The 22,499-nt window shown below is 40.8% G+C and overlaps 2 protein-coding genes across 4 annotated transcripts in view; one reads left to right on the top strand and one right to left on the bottom strand.

Moving 5' to 3' along the window:
• The window catches only part of LOC138797738 (albumin-like), a 467,413-nt gene that overhangs the window by 109,874 nt on the left and 335,040 nt on the right, over positions 1 to 22,499 (bottom strand). The window lies entirely within an intron of this gene.
• LOC138797735 (ovochymase-2-like) overlaps positions 15,407 to 22,499 on the top strand; it is a 54,266-nt gene continuing 47,173 nt past the window's right edge. Inside the window, exon 1 of the mRNA XM_069978312.1 lies at positions 15,407 to 15,607. Within this exon, the coding sequence (XP_069834413.1) occupies positions 15,487 to 15,607 (121 nt within the window). The 5' untranslated portion in view covers positions 15,407 to 15,486. The remainder of the gene's footprint in view (positions 15,608 to 22,499) is intronic.

The following is a 22,499-nucleotide window of genomic DNA, read 5'->3' as shown; positions in this document are numbered from 1 at the left end:
CTTAAATAATCATGAACAGCGCTCACTTGGTATGTCGCCATTCTTTTGTAATTTTGGTTTTAATCCTAGGTATTCCTCTACTCATGCTGCTGAATCAGTTAACCCTTCCGCTGAAGGCATATTCTCTAAACTGTGCACAGTTTGGGCCCAAGCTCATCAGAGCTTGGTTAAAGCCCAAGAGCAATACAAAAAACATGCTAATAAAAGACGCATACCTGGCCATCAATACATAGTAGGGGAAAAGGTCTGGTTGTCTACGAGAAATCTGAGGTTAAAGGTACAATCCGGTAAACTGGCACCTAAATATGTTGGACCATACACTATTGTGGAAGTGATTAACCCTGTTACCTTTAGATTAAAACTGCCTGCATCATTTCGCATACATAATGTGTTCCATAAAGCACTTCTGAAAAAGTATGTTCCTCCGGTTGCGCCGTCTTCTCCTCCTGCTCCCCTGGTCATCCAGGGGGAGTTGGAGTATGAGGTAGAAAAAATTCTAAATTCTCGCTGGGTACAAGGGTCTTTGCAGTACTTGGTCCACTGGAAGGGTTTTGGCCCAGAAGAACGGACGTGGGTTTCTGGGAAAGACATGCATGCCCCACGTCTGGTTCGACAATTTCATGCACGTAATCCGTCTAAGCCAGGTCCGTTCAATAAGGGTCCTGAGGCCCCTCATAAGAGGAGGGGTACTGTCAGGAATCTGCAGTAGCCTGTGTGAACTGGACCTGGTGTTTTTCCTTTGTGTGCCACACCCGATTGCTTCTCAGCTTCTGGCTATGCAGGAGTTAAGCTGAGAAGCTCCTGGTCTTGATTTTACACCTGTGTTGTTGCTGTGATTGACAGGTTTCTCTGCCTGTCTGTACCTGGAAGATCAGAGCGCCGGTCCAATGAGGATCCAGACCGGGCTCTTGGTCAGCATAAAAGCTAAGCACAGACTGAGTCCCAGCGCTGGCTAATTTAGGTGTATTCCTGGTCCCAGCTCTCCCTTGTATATTCCTGCGCTCCCCGTCCTATCCCTTCTACTGCTCGACTCGTTTTTATGACCTCCTGCCTGACTTGTGACTACTCTTTTGGATTACTGATTTTGTACTACGTTGCCCGTGTGGTTTGACCCGGCCTGGTTTACTATTCCTTATTGTGTTCGTCTGTCCGTATTGTTTTGTGTATCACGTATATAGCGCAGGGAACGTCTCCGTGGTTGTCCGCGACCACCTAGGGTCGGCTGAGGCAATTAGGCAGGGACAGTGGGTGGTTCAGATAGGGCCCACTGTCTGGTTGTGTCTGTGTTAGTCTGACAATTAGCTTGCCTTATTTAGATTAAGGCCAGGAAATATACAATCATTGCAAAATACTTTGGGTTATGGCGACAGTGGACGTTTCGACCCTATCCAGGGTCTTTCTCAACGTCGCTAGGTGTGTAGAAGGGTGATGCGCTCCTGGCGCTGGTCCGTGGCGTGTCAAGCGCTGTGTGACAATGATTGTATATTTCCTGGCCTTGCCGTTTTTCACGCTGTAAATAAACGTTTGAACACTTTGCATATGAAAACGAGTGCTACGGAGTCTTTATATTGGATTATATTTGGATGAAGATCCATCCGTAACCAGCACCACCCAGTCCTGCTGTGCACCCCTATCTTTTCTATTATTTAGATTAAGAACTGGAACCAGGTGCGGCCTTATTTACCTGTTAAATTATGTCCTATGGAAATAAGGCTACAATTACCTTCAAATCACTCAAGTTTTGCAATTCTGCCCATGTTTTCCATGACTGTCTATTAACGTAACTATCACCTAGGATGAAACAGTTGCATATAATCAATTTCTTACTAAAGTGGAAGATAATAAAGCCATATAATATGTAATTATCTCATAATAATGCAGATAGACACACACATAATTACACTAACACAGTGAAGCTAGATGTGAATGTGTTGCTAAAACTTATGTGTCATGCATTGTAGTTAAGGTGAAAGCATTGACTCAACTATACGAGAGGTAACTACTTGTCTTGGGATGGGTTCATACAGCCTTATAAGCAACATAACAGAGAAGAATCACAGCACCCAAAATTATATGCATTCAAGACGATCCAAAAAGGGCTCCGGACTAAGCTGAAATGTTGCCTGCTATGCACATAGATTTATAAGTCACAGGACTGATAGTTTGCTCTGCCTTGTGAAACAGATGTCAATGTATTATGGACGTGTAGCCACTCATTGTTTTGCATATATGGAATGGATATTACTGCCATATAGTCTACATCAAGTATTTACACAGCACTGTTATTTTTAAATCAGTCTGTGTCCAAGCATCAGTTGTTTTCAAATGTAAATCTTGATGTTCATAATTTGCTACTGCCTGCCTATATAGATGTCATGTATGAGCTATTATTTTGCATATATCTAATTGCTCATAGAGCCCTCAAACATTAGTGTATAATTTTTCATCAGGTATTAAGCCTTTATATAGTGTAATTAGTTATACTACAGTCTGTGTACAAGTAACAATCCCCCCTTACTTGTTATCTGCAGGATCAAAGTGTATCCATGATAACCTATAAAGGGGGGAGGGGCCAAGGGGGATGAGTGAGCAGGAAGAGAAGACAAAGACAAGCTTGTGCAGTTTGGAGACTGTGTGTCTGGGCACATAAAATGCTGGATTCATAGGTCAAATTGATCATTGCTTATCTGGAAACTTGATGAGATATGATTGCAAGATGTTCTGTTGTGCACTCTGCTATACATGAGCTGTTTGCCTTCAATTTCTGCTCCCTCATCCCTTCGACCCCTCCCTTCTCTATAGACCATAAAGGACACAGATAGGTGAGGGGGGCTGCAAAACAGCCTTTTGAATACAGTAGGAAACTCTTTTGTTTAAAGGAGAAGTCTCACAAAAATTTTTATTAAAGTATTGTATTGCCCTCCAAAAGTTATACAAATCGCCAATATACAATTATTACAGGAAATGCTTATAAAGTGCTTTTTTCCCTGCACTTACTACTGCATCAAGGCTTCACTTCCTGGATAACATGGTGATGTCACTTCCTGGATAACATGGTGATGTCATTTCCTGGATAACATGGTGATGTCACTTCCTGGATAACATGGTGATGTCACGACCCGACTCCCAGAGCTGTGCGGGCTGTGGCTGCTGGAGAGGATGAAAATTCTGCCAAGGTATCAAAACCTTTTAGCACAACTGTATGTTACAATTTGTCCTGTTTTACAGTTTTACAGGCAGCATTTTCATATAGTAGAACACGTTGTATAGACAACTGCCTGATAACTGGTGATTGTAATGTTCTTTCACCATTTCAGAAAAAAACATAGATCACATGAGTCTACAAAATTAGTTGTACATAATTAAGTTGCCACTAATAACTAAACCAAAACTCACACCAACACCTGAACTGGCATGCCACTATACAGGTGACATCAGTATATACCTGTAGATAACACCGACAGGAGTACAGGAGGTGACACCAGTATATAGATTCCGTATATAAGATAACGGCCGGATATAATGCTGCCCCATATATATATATATATATATATATATATATATATATATATATATATATATATATATATTATATATATATATATAATTTCTGTTCAAATATTATTTAAGTTATGAAATCAGAATTTTTATTATATGATGTAGTGGTGTAAGATTGCCACTAGATGGGAGCAGACCAGCTCCTTTTATGTGGTTTTTTTCCTCTCTTGAGATACATAAAAAATGTGTACCTAAGTACATTAGTTACAAAATATAGATTGGTAAGGAAAAAGGAAGCATTACATATTGAAAACTGTTACAGTATATACACTCCCAAACAAGTTAGTTAAAATTGACTGAGAGTCTTACTCATTTGTATGTGCACCTGGATGGCTTAAAAGGGTTATCCAGCGAAAATATTTTTCTTTTAAATCAACTGATATCAGAACGTTATATAGATTTGTAATCTAATTCTATTAAAAAACTCAGGTCTTCCCATACTTATTAGCTACTATATGTCATGCATGAAATGTTGTTTTATTTTCAGTCTGACGCAGTGCTCTCTGCTGACATCTCTGGCTGAGACAGGAACTCTGTCTCAGTTTTCAATGAATCCCCATAGAAAACCTCTCCTGCTCTGGGCAGTTCCTGTCTCAGCCAGAGATGTCAGCAGAGAGCACTTTGTCAGAATGAAAATAAAACAACATTTCCTGCAGGACATACAGCAGCTAATAAGTATGGGAAAACATAAGATTTTTTAATAGAAGTAAATTACAAATACATATAACTTTCTGACACCAGTTGATTTGAAAGAAAAAGATTTTCGCTGGAGTACTTCTGTAAAGGTGAACTCCATCAGAAAAAAAAGAAATTAAATCAACTGGTATCAGAAAGTTAAATAGATTTGTAAATTACTTCTACCTATAAATCTCAAGACTTCCCGTACTTATCAGAGAGAGAAAATCTCTCTTGCTCTGGACAGTTCCTGACATGAACAGAGGCGGAAGCAGAGAGCACTGTGTCAGACTGGAAAGAATACACCACTTCCTGCAGGACATACAGCCAGTGTCGGACTGGTCCTCTGGTGGGCCAGTCCGTAACTGCATACAGCAGCTGATAAGTACTGGAAGACTTGAGATTTTTAAATAGAAGTCATTCACAAAGCTTTTTAACTTTGTGGTACCAGTTGATTTGAAGAAAAAAAATTGAGAGTTTCTCTTTAACCCCTTAACGACATCGGGCGTAAATTTACGCCCTGATGCCGGTAAGGGAGTTCAGAGCGGGGCCGCGCGGCGGCCCCGCTCTGAACCGCGCCGGTCCCGGGTGCCGCGTGTAGCCCGGGACCGTAGGTATTAGCGGGCACGGTCCGATCGCCGTGCCCGCTAATACAGTAATCGGATGCAGCTGTCAAACATGACAGCTGCATCCGATTACCGGACGCAGCGTCATCCCTGGTGTCTAGTGGGGAGATCGCTCCTCCGGGATGTTATCCCGGAGGAGCGATCTCCGTAAATGAAGCCGGCCGGGGACCGCTCCAAGATGGCGCCGTCCCCGGCTCGGCACTCGTTTACTTCCGGCTGCAGCAGCCGGAAGTAAACGAGTGCCTATCTCATGGATCTCTGCAGCATATCTATGCTGCAGAGATCTCTATGAGAGATCAGATCACTTATACTAGAAGTCCCCCAGGGGGGCTTCTAGTATAAGTGTAAAAGTTTAAAAAAAAATGTCATTATTAGTAAAAAGCCCCCTCCCCTAATAAAAGTCTGAATCACCCCCCTTTTCCCAGGTTATAAATAAAAGTAAATAAATAAATAAATAAATAAACATGTTTGCTATCGCCGTGTGCGTAATCGCCCGAACTATTAATTAATCACATTCCTGATCTCGCACGGTAAATGGCGTCAGCGCAAAAAAATCCCAAAGTGCAAAATTGCGCATTTTTGGTCGCATCAAATCCAGAAAAATTGTAATAAAAAGCGATCAAAAAGTCGTATATGCGCAATCAATCAATCAATCTATCTACCGATAGAAAGAACATGTCATGGCGCAAAAAATGACACCTGACACAGTCCCATAGACCAAAGGATAAAAGTGCTATAAGCCTGGGAATGGAGCGATTTTAAGTGACGTATATTTGTTGACAATGGTTTAAATTTTTTACAGGCCATCCGATACAATATAAGTTATACATGTTACATATCGTTTTAATCGTAACGACTTGAGGAACATATATAACAAGTCAGTTTTACCCCAGGGCGAATGGCGTAAAAACACATTTCCCCCAAATAAACAAAATGCGGGTTTTTTTTCAATTTCACCACACTTTGAATTTTTTTCTGGTTTCGCAGTGTACTTTATGCAAAAATTCAGCCTGTCATTGCAAAGTACAATTAGTGACGCAAAAAATAAGGGCTCATGTGGGTCTCTAGGTGGAAACATGCAAGTTCTATGGCCTTTTATGCACAAGGAGGAAAAACCGAAAACGCAAAAATCGAAATTTGCTCTGTCCTTAAAGGGTTAACGGTTTACAATGTTACCTTGGACACTGTGACCATAAATTCCAATCTAGCAACGTTTGCATGGAATTTGTATTGTCTGACAGGGGTCACACAGGTTTGTCCCTTTGGACTGTAGTCCACTTTCACTATAAACAAAATTAGAATTGCCAGGTCAATTGCCGCCTTCTGAGGCTATGTTCACACACTCTCTAAATGACAGCTGTTTTTATTGGACGACCATTCATGCAAACAATGCAAATAATAGGCATAATTTTATAAGAACAGTCGTTATATGAAATAACGGCCATCATTTTGACTGTGTGTGAACATAGCCTAAAGCTATGTTTCTGCTAGTGTCTTATTTTCAAATATCATCAGTTATTTGGCCTCGAACAGTCAAAAAAAAGATGTTGTGGGAACATAGCCTAGAATTGTGTACATTTACTAATTATAATAAAACGAAACTGTATTACTGAATTTGACTCTGATTATACTAAAAAAAAAAATTGCATAAACCAGATACGCGGCTAATACATATTTTGGCTATGTTCACACATCGTTTAACAGCCGGCCGCCGGGCTGCACACAACCCATTCTTGCACCGGCGGTTGTTCCCGCAAATCAATTAACCATTTACTTCAATGCAATGTGCCGCCGCTGCACATTGCGTTGTGTGAACAGCTTCCGGAAATAATTGACAGGCACATTATTCTAACGCCCGTTCTAAAGATCGGGCGTTAGAATAACAATGTATGAACACAGCTGGCTTGTGTTGACTTCAATGCAATGCCGCCCCTGCAGTAAAGAACGGACGCTGAGGCAATTGCAATCAGCGTCCGTTCTTTACTAAAAAAAAAACTATGTGTGAACCTAGCCTTTCAAGGACATAAGTGTCTAAGTTATACAGTAAGTATATGATCACTCAGCGGCGCTAAAGATCATCCACCCAGTACTCCAGTACCGGCCAGGATGATCTTTTCTGAGACCGGCCACTCTGTAACCCGGCCTGGTCATGGAACGGCCGGTCTCCTAAAACGTCTGAACGTAGCCTTATTCTGCAAAAAACATGATGTATCTGTAAATACTAATATTTAGTGTATCTTTAGAACTTTTTTAGACTATGCTAAAAAGTTAAATTATGATATATAATTTTAGTTAATTTCATGGTAAAAAATACCCAGTACAGCTTGGATGTGCAGCCTGGTAACCCTGAGATACGGCTGATCACACAAGCAGATGATCATTGGGGGCTACAAAGGCAGCTTCATACATAACATTTTGTGGAAAAGTTATTTAAAAAAAAATGCAATGGGGAACACATGTGGTTACTTAAAAAAAGCATAAAAAAAATATAAAATATAAAAATATTATAAGCAAATAAAATATAAAAATATATTTTTTTTTTTGAGTATTTTTTGTTTGTAGGCATAGAAGGAGAGAAAATGATGGCCAGGCACCTCATGTGAATCCTTTGGAGATTAAACAAATAAGTTAATAATGTATAACCCATTTTTCACTTGAGCTAGATGCATATCAACCCTTGCAGCATATGAGGGGTACAACTGCCAATGTGGTTTGCAGGACGATATCCAAGTGTAGCTTGGGAACCAAAGGACTGCTGAAGCCGGTTGTATCTGTAGACTGGATGCTTCCAAAAGGGGCTCGTAGGTGCAAATTAAAAAAGAAAAATATAGTGCTTGTGATAACCAGCACTGTCCACATTTTTTCCACAACAGCCCGAGTAGGTAAAAAAAGAGTTTATACAATATGTATATTAGCACAAGTATCACGCGTTTCGGAAGCTTAGCTCCTTTCCTCATATGCAGTGCATGATAAAATTACTGTGTGTGAGGAAAACACGTAATACTTGTGGTATTAGGAATATTAGGTATTAGGAATAAACTCTTGTTTACCTGCTCTGGCTGTTGTGAAAATCCTTTGAACAGTGCTGGTTATCACAAGTGCCATATTTTTCTTTTCTTTTTTTTTTTTCATTTGAATTTTTTGTGTTTGTGGCATTTTTGGGGTCAGTGGCAAATTTTTCAAAACATAAGGGGGATTTATCAAGACTGGTGTACTTGTCAGAGAAGTTTGAGAACTTGTCTGACGAAGGGATGTTTTTGAATCCCAAAAGCTCACAATTCTAACAATTTTTTGTTAGCCAATAAAGGTAACACTTCCAAAATACTTTGATCACAAGTATCTACCACGATATGGATTTTTCCTGCTATACTATTTTTTGTAACTAAAATGTGTGTTTGCAGCTTTTGGGGACATTTACTGTATTTCACCTTAAAGGGAAACTATCAGCAGGTTAGACGAATGTAAACTGCTGATACCTCCCTATTGTGCAGGAGACGCTGAAGATGAAGGTATGCCTCTTACCTTAATCCTCAGTGCAGTTCCCATGCACTTAGTTGTTTACTCCATGGTACAGTGAGAGCATTAAGAGCACTGCCGGATCTGCGCTATGGAGGCGGGGCAGAGCTCCTGACAGTCTTACCATACCGTAGAGTAAACGGCTAAGTGCACAGGAACAGCACAGAGGATTAAAGGCCCCATTACACAGGCCGACAATAAGGAGCAAAGGAGCGCTATTAGCGTGCATTTGCTCCTCGTTCCCCGCTCGCTGCTGCCGCTATTCCATGCGGCAGCAGTGAGCGGGTGAGTCCGGGGGGGGGGGCTGCCTGGGTGATCGCTGATTGTCCGGGCAGCCCATAGGATATAGTGGTGGTCTGCTGCTGCTCTTGTCCACGGAGCGACAGCAGCATATTGTTGCTATATAAGTCGCTTGTCTTTCAACATGTTGAAAGACAAATGAATTCAACGATCAGCCTCCTATTCCACAGGACGATTATTGCTCATAACGGCCGATATCAGCCGAGTGCGGCCAATAATCGTTCCGTGGAATAGGGCCTTAAGGTATGAGACATAACTTCATCCTTGTGCGGCCAATAATCGTTCCGTGGAATAGGGCCTCAAGGTATGAGACATAACTTCATCCTTGTTGCCTTCTGCGCAATAGGGACATATGAGCAGGTTATTGTCGTCTAACCTGCTGATTTATAATGAGGAAAGTGCTCAATGGGTAATAGGTTTTATATCTGTAATACCTGATGGCCCATCATCTGGATAAGTCATTATCATTAGATTGATGAGGATCTGACTTCCGAGAACCTAGCTGATGAGCTGTTTGAAGGGGCTGTGACGATCAAAGTTCAACTGCAACATGAAAACACAGCCTAAGGGTGCCTTCACACGTACCGTATCGCTGCGTATTTAACGCTGCGTTTTTATCGCTGCGTTCATGTGAGAATAAAAACTCGCATGTAAAAATCGCACAAAAAACACAGCGATAAAAACGCAGCGTTAAATACGCAGCGATACGGTACGTGTGAAGCTACCCTAAGGGTATGTGCACACTACGGAATCCACAAGGATCCCCCACAGCGGATTCCGTAGCTCAACCCCGCTCGCGGCCGCATGCATATCCACCCATGCCATAGACTCCATTCTATGGCCAGGCGGATTCTGCCGTCGGTCCAAAGAATTAACCAGTTCATTCTTTGGATGGATAGCGAAATCCGCCCATGCATAGAATGGAGTCCATGGCACGGGCGGAAATGCGTCCCGTGGCCGCGAGCGGGGGCGAGCTGCGCAATCCGCCACAGGTGATCCGCGTGGATTCCGTAGTGCGCACATACCCTACGTGTGTTTTTGAAGCTAAAGTCAGAAACAGATTATAAATGGAGTACTGCTCATAAAAGACTAAGGGGGACATTTCCCATTGAGTCTAAAATGTGCGATTTTTGTACAGAGTTTTTTTACCCAGCCAAACAGGACTTATTTAACAAATTATTCAGGAATTTGTGAATAGAATATTTGCAGAATATTTACAGTATAGTTGCAAAAAATTGCACAAGCATGTTACTGGTTGCTAGTACTGACGACACATAGGCCTGCATCTGTTTGTGTGACTTTAAAAAAAAAAATTGCAAATGACAAATTTTGCGCAAATCAGCTATTATGCAAATTTTTGCAAAATATTCAAAACTGTCAGATTAAAAAAAGGCGCATCTAAAAAATAATTACCCGACAAATACTGGTTCACGAATAGAATAGACCAAAAATGGTGGAAAAATTCAATTATTCACCTAAAAATCGGTACAAAAACCTTGGTAAATTTCCCCCTAAATTATTCATGTTAAATACATTCCTGGCTTAGTTTTCATTTATTGCAATGTGTTAACATACCAGAAAGGCACTAAATGGATTAACTCTAAATACCTTCTTACAGCTGTTCCATTTTGGGGTAATAAAAGTCTTGCGAGAATGCTCCAAGATATTATTGATAGTATATTATATGTTGCTTAGATAGTGGATCGTGGTACCAGGTGATATCTGTGACTCAGCAAGGACAGTGCAATAAAATAACACAAATAGTGGTAATCAGTTACTTGGGAAACATGTTGGTTCAGCACTCTAAAGAACTCTAAAACGTAAAATATAACCCACATTAAAAAAAAAGAAACTCTAGATCACAAAACTTGTTGTTGTAGTTTTTTACTCAGTTTTTTTTAACCAAACCTGGAGCAGATTCACATGAAATGGGAAATCTAAAAGAAGGACTTAGGCCTTATTCACACATCAGTAATCCTGTCTGTAATTGCGGACCCGCTACTACGGACAAGATTCAGATGTGTATCCGTCCCCGTTCACATTTGCACTGACCTCTTGAGTATATATTATAGCCTGACAGTATTTCTTTCGGCACAGATCACGGCCCTTTGACGAATTTGTAGCAACTACGGACGTGTAAAAGGGTGCATTTAAATCAATGGGTACTATACTGTCCACAATTAGCTAGCCATAACCTAGCTCACCTTTTTTATATAAATAAGCGAGAAGAGCAGCACAGCAGAATCTAAGGGTGCTATTACACGGGCCGATGGGGGCCCGATACTGTAAACGAGCGCCAATCTGCTAGATTGACGCTTATACCTGGCCTATTACAGGGCCCGATAATCGTTAAGCAAGGGCTGCATGGACATTGTTACCGATGTCCTTGCAGCCCTTGCCCAAACAGTATTCATTATCCATCCATGCTCCAGGGCCCCTCCTGCGCTCTGCATGCTTCCTCCCCGGTCCTGCACGCTGCAGCTTCAGACTGCTTCACCAATCGCTGGCCGGGACTGGGGCTGGCACTGTTTGTAGAATCGTCAGCCACTGGCGACGCATCGCTATTACACGTAGCAATGCACAATCATTTCATCGGCTGATGGTTGTCTTTATTACACTGAGTGATAATCAGCCGAATAGGGTCGATTTGGCTGATTATCGCACCATGTAATAGGGCCCAGAGTCTAAAGAATATACAAAAAACAGCAGCACTCCACATAACAGTGAAGCGAATAAGTGATGTGCTTTATTATATCATATGCCATAGAAAAACACAGCAATGTTTCAGTCTCCCCTCAGGATCCTTATCAAGCCAAATGTGTGTTCAAAACTGCTCACAACATATCATTACTATAATAATAACTTGCAATCCATGTTATACTTACCCATACTTACCCGTTCCATCCCTGATTGCACTAATCAGTTCTTCTTCAAACCAGACTTCTGTCTGTTAGTAACACTGAGGGCTGGCACTAACTGGCTCCTTGGCCAAGATCCCATAGGTTTTATTTCTCAAAAATTGCGGTGGGTGGTTGTGTTTAGACATACATGCTGGGAACTGCCCCATGCCAGTACACTTGTACACTATACACTCATATGATTTCTACACATGATGCCGTATTTGTGGTGCATGGGATGCCCCCATCCTCTTTGCTATGCTTATTATTATACCCACATAGTCACATGATCAGAATGAAGCGATGTACAAATAGATATATTGGGGGAGATTTATCAAACATGGTGTAAAGTAAAACTGTCTCAGTTGCCCCTAGCAACCAATCAGATTCCACTTTTCATTCCTCATAGACTCTTTGGAAAATGGAAGGTGGAATCTGATTGGTTTCTAGGGGCAACTGAGCCAGTTTCACTTTACATCATGTTTGATAAATCTTCTCCATTGACTATGCATTTAATATATAGCTGTCTATATCACAATGTCTATATCTTTTTGGCTGACTATATCACAATGTTTGCTCGTACAATAGAGGATGTGATACAATGTTTACTTGCACTGGGGTTGACTAATAGTACTTGGTTATCTCATTAACACATCATGAGGTTTTGCACACGTTTGTATGCTTTATATTGTGAGCACTTTTGAGACACATCTTGCTTGCTAAGGATCCCGAGAGTTGATTAAAATGTTGCTGTGTTTTGTTTTTCACATATTATGTAATAAACACGTTTTGTTTTAGTTTTTTGTTCTTTTTTTTTGCTTTACCTTTTTATAACTATATAATGGAAGTGTTTTAGCTTCATACGTGTAAAGGGCAGCAATCAGTAAGGCTTCAGCGTATTCTTCTTTATCAGACCAAAGGTTGATGTCCTTCATAGATAAAATATCTGCTTCAACAGCTATTATTTTTTTCTTTTTCTTAACAATAACATGTATGGATGCTACTATACTTAAAGGGATACTTAAAGTGATAGGGGACAAGTAAGAGATTGGGGGGGGGGTCTGACTTCTGAACCCCCCAGCGATCTCTGTATCAGCCTCCAGCTTCTTGTATTCTGATGTCTTGAGCATGCTATACTATGACACCTTGTACCTTCTCACAAAGCCTTTGAGTTGAGCCTTTTAAAAGCAGAGTTGAGGCACTTGAGGTGAGTCCTCCAAAAATTAGCTTAAGGCACTTGAGGTGAGCCATTTAAAAGTGAAGTTAGAGGCCCTTGAGGTAAGCCCCCCCAAAAATTAGCTTGAGGTCCTTGAGGTGAGCCCTCCAAAAATTAGCTTTAGACACTTGAGGTAAGCCCTCAGAAAAATTGTATGTATGGCCCTTAAAGTGAGCCCTCTAAAAAATTCTGTGGAGGCCCTTGAAAGAGCCCCTGAAAAAATTATGAGCATAACTCTCTTAAAAATTATATGGAGGCCCTTGAAAAAGCCTCTGAAAAAAATATGAGCATAGCCCTTCAGGTGAGCCTCAATGCTGTTTTTTTATACAGTGGTTGAGGAAGAGGAAATGAGCTGGAGCAGACACATGGCATTTCACTTTCGGCTGCTTTCCACTGGTGGAGAAGCAAAGTCTGGGTCAATCCAGTGGCTGTTCATTTTTACCAGCATCAGCCGGTCACCACTGTCAGTTGACAGGCGGCTTGGATTATGCCCCCAGCTGCGCTGAACACCCTTTCTGGCAGAACGCTGGCGGCAGGGCAGGCCAGCACCTCCAAAGTGTACAGAGACAATTTCAGCCACGTGTCCAACTTGGACACCCAGTAAGTGTAGGGCTCTGAGGGATCGGGGAGGATAGGGCTGTGGTCAGCCAGGGACTCCCTCAACATCCACCGATACTTCTCCCTTCTGCTCACTACAGGCCCAGCAGTGATGGAAGATTTGCGAGGGGTGCCATTTACGTATCCCACACCTTGGAGAGTGTTCCCCTGGTGGCTGTGAACCTGATGGATGTTGTCAGCCTTTGGGAGGAACTCTCCTCTCTGCCGCCAGCGATGGTAGGTGGCAATATTTCCATCATATTCTGCAAGATTTCTTTATGGTATTCTTGAAATCGATGGCTCCTCTCCTCCACCGGAATAAAAAAAGACTCCTTATCTTTATACCGGGGGTCAAGGATACACAAGGAGTATGCAGCCATATACCCTTATTAATATAATGCAAGAATGCCCTACAGCAGGCAACAGGCGTTTTACTTTATAATGTGGTGCACAGCACACAGAACAGTAGCTCCACGCTTAGATTTTTTAAATTGGCACACAAGGAGTATACAGCCATATACCCTGACTAATATGATGCAAGAATGTCCTACAGCAGGCAACAGGCGTTTTACTTTATAATGTGGGGCACAGCACGTAGAACCCTAGCACCATACTTAGATTTTTTAATTTTGCAAAGAGCCACAGCACAGCCACCACTTAAAGGATAAGTCCGGAAGGGACCTTAAAAATAGCTACGGACGGGTGGGGAATAAAAAACACACTATGCTTACCATTCCTGAAATACACACTGCACCACATCACAGGGATTCTGGACCCTACAGGTGGTAATTTTCTCCCCCGATTATGGGTACATCACGACCCAGGTTCCATGTCACCAAAAGGAGAGATTTAGCCCACTTAGCCAAGCAGTGACTGCAGTGGTGTCCACCCCAGTCACTGACTGCCTGACTCTGTCAGCCGGGTTGTAACGTAACCGGCTAGGAGCTCAGAAGACAACCATCAGGGTCCAGGAGCGGAACACGCGGCTCTGTGTGGGAGTTGGGACAGGTAACTTTAACTTGTTTTTTATTTCCCCCCACCCCCCTGCCCTTAATGATTTTTTAGTTTCCACGCTGGATGTCTTGTGAAATCAACTACTGAGGCATCAGTTTTCTAGCAGTTCCCACTTTATTTTTTTCCTCCAGATCACATCAGGGGTGACAAACTGTGGCTTTCCAGTTGTAAAACTGCAACTCCCATCATGCATGGAGAGCTAAGGCATGATGGAAAATGTAGTTTTGAAACAGATGGGACACCGCAAGCTTGACACTGCTGATCTACATCGAAACATTTACCATTTTTTTTAATTTAAGTGTTTTTGCCCTCAACACTCTCGCCCTAGCAAGAAACAGGCAAATACAGGCCTGTATACACAGTCTATTTCTTTTAAATTTCACCTAAATTCAACAAGGAAAACACTGCATCTCGCAAGTGTCTTCCTGTTAGAAGTAGAAATAAAAAAGAACAGGAGAAAAAATAAAAAAAAAACAGGAGTCACCTGTCCTGAAGGCAACGCAGAGCCGTATCCCGCTCCTGGACCCCGCCAGCTATCTTTTGAGCTCCTCTCTGGCTATGTCACGACCCGGCTGACGGATGTCCCGCTCAGCCAGCCAGTGACTGGAGCTCCATGATGCGGCACAAAGCAGGCTCTGGGAGCGGTAAGCATATTGGCCCGTTATGAATTTTTGCCCCCCCCCCTCCCCCTTGCAGAACTTCTCCTTTAATTTGCACAAAATATTCCCAAATAACAAATGAAAATCAGATTTATAGATTTTGTACACAGTAATTACGAATACAATTTGAAATATCACATTTTCGGCTGCTCTTACACAGTGCAGTAATGCATCACAAATACCTGCAGGTTGTAATTACGCAGCATAGGTAACAGCCATTGGCTGTACTGTACAATGCAGAACCTTTACAGATTACAATGCAATGCAGAATCTTTAGAGATGCAATCAAAGTCCACAGCAATATAGATAAAATGATAAAGTGAAGTATAATATGCCGTTGTTTATTCACTAGCACGTCACCTCATACATGTTTCCATCAGACTTTGGGATTTGAGTCCAGGCACAGTGGGCTCCAAGTAAAAAAGAGGATGAAGTCGAAAAAATTAACATCCTTGGAGATATTTTTAATTGTCCTTTTTGTGTTGATGACCGGGGCCTGCATTGCATTGATAGTGCTCCATTTTGTGAAACCCGAAGAAAAAAGAAATGGTAAGTTCTAAATATATATTTATGACCTAATTTAATTATGGGAAAAAAATGTTTTTTAGACATGGCGTAGTCTATTTAGTAGCTAAATTTTTTTATAACTTCAAGTAATGGGGCGCATCACAAGGGTCACAGATGTACAATCCATCCACATATGGAATACATTTTTAAACACCGTCTTTACAGAAGAAAGGCTTAGAAGACTTTTGTGCAAAATTAGAAAAGGAAAGTAAAACATGGATTTGGTTGTTTACACTACCTTTAAAACATTATTAAATCAGGGTTATTTAGTGTTTTTTTTTGGGGGGGGGAAATATGGCTAAGCATGACTTAGGAGGGATTTCCACCTTCCCTGCATAGGCAATGAGCTACGGAACGTAGTTTGGGGCTCCTGGCACCATCATTCATAATTATGCCGGAAGCTCATTAACTGTTTAAATCTTTACGCTACTGTACTGACACTGAAACAGTTTTGGAGCTTTGTTCATCATAATGAATGATGATTCCGGGAGTTCTAAATTCCATGTGAATGCCCCCTTATTATGTATAAAAGTGTTACTACAAAAGGTCACTACAAAGGGGTCCTCTGATTCTTAATAAAAAAATGATCCAGCAGTAAGGAATGGAAAGTTATTCAAAGTATACATGGAGGATAGCACACACAAGCTGTAGATAGGGAGGAAAGTAGATACAGGGCAATTTACAGGATGAGGAGGAGAATGGAAAATCAGATGGGCTTTGTACAAGTCATAAGCGAAAAAACACCCAGAGCAAGTTCTAAACTCCTGAATACACAGAACACACATCTGGCATTGCACACCAAAAAAGTCTGACTCTAGGAGCAGATTGGTTGTCTGAAAATGAATAAAGGAATGAAGATTTTGGACTCAAATTTAACATTCAGCTCAAAGTAACTACCAAAAAATGTAAAAAAAAAAATAGCCTTTGAATATTCTTATCATAAATGTTCATGCTTCATTAGTTAAATACGTATTTTCCCAGGTTTACTGAAGTCTGGTGTAAACTGCCCATGGCAACCAATCACAGCTCAGCATTCAGATCAGAGAAAATAAAAGTTTATTGGTTGTTATGGGCCATTCTCTTTTAGTGAATTACATTTAGGCTATGTTCACACTACGTATATTTGAGGCTGTATGTTTGAGGCTGTATAGCAACCAAAACAAGGAGTGGATTGAAAACACAGAAAGGATCTGTTCACAAAATGTTGTAATTGAGTGGATGGCCGCCATTTAATGGCAAATATGTGCTGTTATTTTAAAACAACGGCTGTTGTATTGAAATAATGGAAGTTATTCACCGTTATATGGCGGCCATCCACTCAATTTCAACATTGTGTGAACAGATCCTTTCTGTGTTTTCAATCCACTCCTGGTTTTGGTTGCTATGAGGACCTGACATGAGGACCAAATACAGCCTCAAATATACGTAGTGTGAACCCAGCCTTAAAGTGTACCTGTCACAATTTTTTTTAAAAGCAAATGTACCATCAGGTACATTCACTTTAACATGACCCACGGATAGAACGGCGCCGGGCCGCCCCCAGTGGGAGGAATCCCCTGCCCCTCTAAGACGCGGCTCCATTGATTCTAACGGAGTCGCATCATAGAGGGGCGGGGGATTCCTCCCACTGGGGGCGGCCCGGCCCGGGCCGCCTCCAGTGCTTCAGCCCCGGCCCGGTACCCGTGGATAGAACAACGCCATACACGGGTTCAAAAAATGGACCGCGGCACCAGCTTCCCTGCACCCGCGCCAATCTATCCTGATGGTACATTCGCTTTAAGAAATCAACAGGGGGTTTGATTGCAAGCAGTTTAGAATATATTGTCTTTATTTTTTCAATGTTTATATCAAACTGCAGTCCATGCTTCCTCCTTGGCGCTATATAATTAGCCTAAGTTAATTGTCAGTTGATATACGACCTGTATAATGAACAGGTGTATTTCCTTGCGTGAGTACACAAAGTACTGGGACTTCCTGTGTTTGGTCTCTTTTTTTTTTGAAGAGAGAAAAGACCAAATATCAACATGGAGGGAACAGGGAGCACAGTTTGGCAGAGAAGGGAGACACCTAGTGGCCATATGTATAATATTGATTCAATCATAGAAAAATTAAAAAAAAATAGATAAATAAAGCGAGTATATTGTGATCACAAACCCTGTTTTGCAGCAGGTGCGCTTTAATTAAAAAAAAAAAAAAAACACAAAGCTTGATAACAATAGACTGAAATGAAAATTTTTCACTACATTCTACATTTTTATCGCTGGTTTGTGTTTTTTGTTCTGTTTCAAACCATCAATGACGATGCTACCTATTATTCAGCACAGAAGCAGGGGAGACTTCAGTTAAGCCTACAGCATCTACACATCTTAGTCACAAGACATTATAATGATCTCTCCTGTACAGTGACCTGAATAAAATGTACAGTAGGTGAGAATAATTAAGTATAGAGCAGCCCCAATGGGGACTTCATTAAGAATGACTGATGGAAATTAAAGACTGTGTGCAGGAGGCAGTCACCAAGAAATAGAGGTCAAATCTGTACTCAGCCCTTCAGCTCTGGAGGAAAAGGTTAGGGCACTGTCTTCTCTAATTCTTCGTTTATATAAATGTTACACTCCAGATAGCAGAACTAGAACAGATACAAAGATTATTAATAATAAAATAAAATTTGCTATATTGTTAGGTAGCAGAGCTGCTATGTGCAATGCATAATACAACTAATCAGACAGAATTACTAATGCATCACATTATAAACTGAAGAGGGTCCCAAATTATATCACATATTAGCACCATTTTTAAAGCACTAATGATGTAAAAATTTTAAAAAAATTGTATATATTAAAAGGGCATCAGATGGTCGTCACATAGGCATGGCTTGTTATTTGCAGCTGACAAATATAATTATTGGAGTACAAGACTACATCATATGGCTATGTTCCCATGATGTTTTTTCCTGTCTGTTTTTTTAAAGAAAAAAATTTACGCCTGTCATTTTGAGGTCCGTCATTTCACGGTTTAACCGCCTGGCTAAATGACGGCAATGTAGGCTGTTTGGTACATTTTTCTAGTGTAGGTGGACTAATTGTACTAATTGTCCTGTGTTTTTAATTGAAAAGTTCATTGAGTTTAATAGTAAAAACAATGAAAAGATGGTGAAAGAAGAAAAACTGTGTGTGAATAACTAAAAAATAACGTCCAGTGTTTGCAAAAGATGTCGGAAAATAATTGTCATGATCGTTATTTTGACGTCTGCGCAGACAACGTCCGTTATTTAATACACTGTGTGCATTGGGCAGCCATCATTCCATTGACTTCAATGCAGTACATTGCATTGCAGACGCCTTTTCTCTTTTTTTTACTTAGTGTGAACATAGCCTATATCTGACTAGTTGGACTCCTTATGTTATAGATTTCCCATCCAGTGCTGGTTTAAAACAAACAGACTAAATACAGGAAGTCCCGATCATCTACACGATCACAGAGAAGACAGTGATTCGATAGACAGACACATTGATGTGTGACACTCTAAAAACAGGAAGTCCCTGCCAGTACAGTCTCTTTTTTTCAACCAGCACAAGACTAAAAATCTGCCTTTGCGGGACTGGACCTGGATACAAGTAAGTATAGGTTTTTTTTTGTTTTGTTTTGTTTTTTTTTTTTAAACATCAGAACAGGAAAAAAATATAAAATCCCCTGTTGATTTAGGGTATGTTCACAAAATGTACTTTTTTAAAAAAAAAAAAAGGACGGTCACTGTTTCAATGAAAACAAGAAAACAACAGCCGTTCTTTTCAGCCTGGCGCGCATTGCATTGAAATCAGTGAATTGCCACCACCCTGTTTACACGTAGGGAGTTGTTTGGTGTTCGGGAGTTGTTCGTGCAGCCATGAAAGTAACTGATGTGTCAATTAATAACAGCTGTGCATATATTTATTTATTTTTATTTATTTTATTTGTTTATTTATTTATTTATTTATTTATTTTGGGTGGTTCCTGCTTTCACTTATCCTGTAGTTACTTCTCATGACCTGATGTAATTCTATCTATAATATGAAAGGTGAATAGATAATGTCTATCTTCAAACAGACCTTTATTATGACACATTTCTCCTTCAAATATTTCAAATCTTTTCTTATCTTAAAAAGACCTGAATTTATCTACTCGTACAGTATAAAGACAGGGATAAACAACATAGATAAGTAAGTACTCTGGATTGTAAAAGACAAAGTCTTGTTTCCAGCTGGTAAAAGTACAACAAAAATATAATGAAAATGGTTTTCTGATTTTTTCTTAAAAATGTTCCCCTGTAAATAAGCGCATTTAGCTTTATTTTAGCAAGTAAAGGGCTTTCCCCTTATAAGAAAATAAATCAATGTCCTAACATGACAAAAAGAATCATGATAACTTTATTGATTAGGGATGGTCTGAACCTGCCGAGGTTCGGGTTCGTACGAACCCGGACTCTCAGCAATGATTCCTGCTGTCTTAAACCTCTGTGGAGAGGGTGGATACAGAGGGAGGACCGCCTGGAAAACTGGGATACAGCCATAGCCATAGGCTATATCCCAGTTTTCCAGGCGGTCCTCCCGCTTTATCCACCCTCTGCACGGAGGTTTAAGACAGCAGGAATCATTGCCGCGAGTGCGGTTTCGTACCATCCCTATTATTGATCCCACAGTCAAACACTTCCTAAGTTCCCTACCAGTCTCTACTTCTGATATGATTACGTAACTGCTGGAGCGTCTCATTAGCTGCAATGGCTTAAAGCTACAACTAGTAATATGCTGCAGTGGTCACATCTGGGTCAGGAAGGAGGTAAAAATTTACAGGAAACTCAGGAAGCATTAGAACAGCAGGGGTGTAACTACTAGGGATGAGCGAACCGTCAGACTTTTGGTCCGACGGCATCTTCGCTCAATTAGGGAATGTATCTTGAATTCCGTGGAAGATCCCGGCCGCAGATTCCCGGGAGCGCAACTATGCACCCGGAATCGCAGGCATCGCACTGGAGTGAGTGGCTTTCGGACCGAAAGTCCGAAAGTTCTGCTCATCTCTAGTAACTACCACTGTAGCAGCCATAGCAGCTGCTACAGGGCCTGCCGCATCAGGGGGCCACATGGGCCACTCTTGCAATACATTGGGCCCCCTGAGCTATCAACATAAATAAATCAGCGCGAAGAGACTCAGTTGGACTCCAAGGCTTAAGATTTCTACTGGATAAAATTTCTGACGCGTTTCAGACCACTAGGTCCTTAGTCATGGCTCTACCTAAAACATATAACAGTGGACAAATGTTAGTGACACTGTCAAAATAATGACAAAATAGGTTTGTGAATGACAAAGAAAAACACAATTAAAAATATATACTCAAGGACATACATTCTACATCAACACTATGTCAAAGTGGTGTACCATAGAAGTGCTGTCACATGAAAGTTTTGCGTCTTCTAAGTTGTTTCTATATATGCGTAAAAAGCCTTATTAATGAACTCCTCAGCATTTAAAATAATATGTATTGTATGTCCTTGAGTCTATATTTTTTAATTGTGTTTTTCTTTTTCATTCACAAACCTATTTTGTCACTAATTTGACATTTGTCCACTGTTATATGTTTTATGTAGAGCCATGACTAAGGACCTAATGGTCCAAAATGCGTCGGCAATTTTATGATGAATATGAAATAATAATTTTGGATTTTATCAAGCTGAAGAGTTTGTGGAGTTTATCCAGTAGAAACCTATGCTCATAGTGGTCTTCAGGTTGCCTAGGTGTGGCATAGAAAAGAAGGCAACTCCCCCAAGGGTACCTCCCTGGTAAAGGGGAAAATCAAAAAGGGGAAGAGGGTCTTTGAGAGGTCGGGATATGGCAAGCACTAAAGCGCAAATGGAATTTATAAGTTATGAGAGATCTAGACAGGAATTGGCCTTTCCTGCTCACCTCTTGGACCGGAAAAGTGTTGCCCCATAAAGTACAATAAGAAAGTAAAGTTGGGAATTTAGGAGGTAAAATTAGTTATTGGCTTATAGTCCATAAAGAATAAAGTACAATAAGAAAGTAAAGTTGGGAGTTTAGGAGATAATATTGGCTTATAGTCCAGAAAGAATGGAGTGAGGTGGTATTCGCTATTGGTTGAGAGAGGTTGAGAGAAAGGGAATGGCCGATTGGAAGGTGGAGATCGGGGGAGCAAAATAGTAATTAGGTTTAGTTGATTTCTTTTATTATACCTGCTTGTCCGAATCTGCCCTTACGGAAAGTGAATTATGGATGGAAGAAGGGGGGAGAAGGAAAGGGAGGACCTAATTGGAAGATATTGGATGTCTATTGTCTACTGTATAGTGGTGATTATAAGTTGATACAACCATAAGAGTAGTATTAAATTGTTTGATTTTAAATTTAAAATAAAAAGACCTAAATTAAAAAAAAAAAAAAAAGTTTTGCAAATATTTTATGGGGCCAAACAATACTCATACTAAGGAACTTTAGAGAGGACGAGAGCTCAGTATTTTCTGTAAAAGTCTTCCAAATCCCCCACTTCTTTGGACATAGCTATAGAATTCCCCATTCACTAATTCGAAGCTGCTGTCAACAACACCTTTTCCCCAGTGAATTCATTAGAGACTGAGGGTCAAAGGTTAGAGCTATGTTTTTTTGTAATAGATTCTCTACAAAGCCATGGAAACGTTATCTCCAGGTATTCTGAGAGTTGCTGTTTCACACACTGGAAAGCTTCCATACATCATTGCGGTGCAGACCTGATAAATGACTATGGTTCTGATCCAATGCAGAACATTAACATTGAGTGACGATCAATGGAAATCCAACAACCCTGTCTGCTGGCTCAGAATGGCTGTGAGAGACTTATTTTGCCCTTTGA

Source organism: Dendropsophus ebraccatus, chromosome 7 (genome assembly GCF_027789765.1).
Source record: "Dendropsophus ebraccatus isolate aDenEbr1 chromosome 7, aDenEbr1.pat, whole genome shotgun sequence".
NCBI classification, from domain to species: Eukaryota; Metazoa; Chordata; class Amphibia; order Anura; family Hylidae; genus Dendropsophus; species Dendropsophus ebraccatus.
The sequence above is the reverse complement of the archived record's forward strand: the minus strand, read 5'-3'. Positions and strand labels throughout refer to the sequence as shown.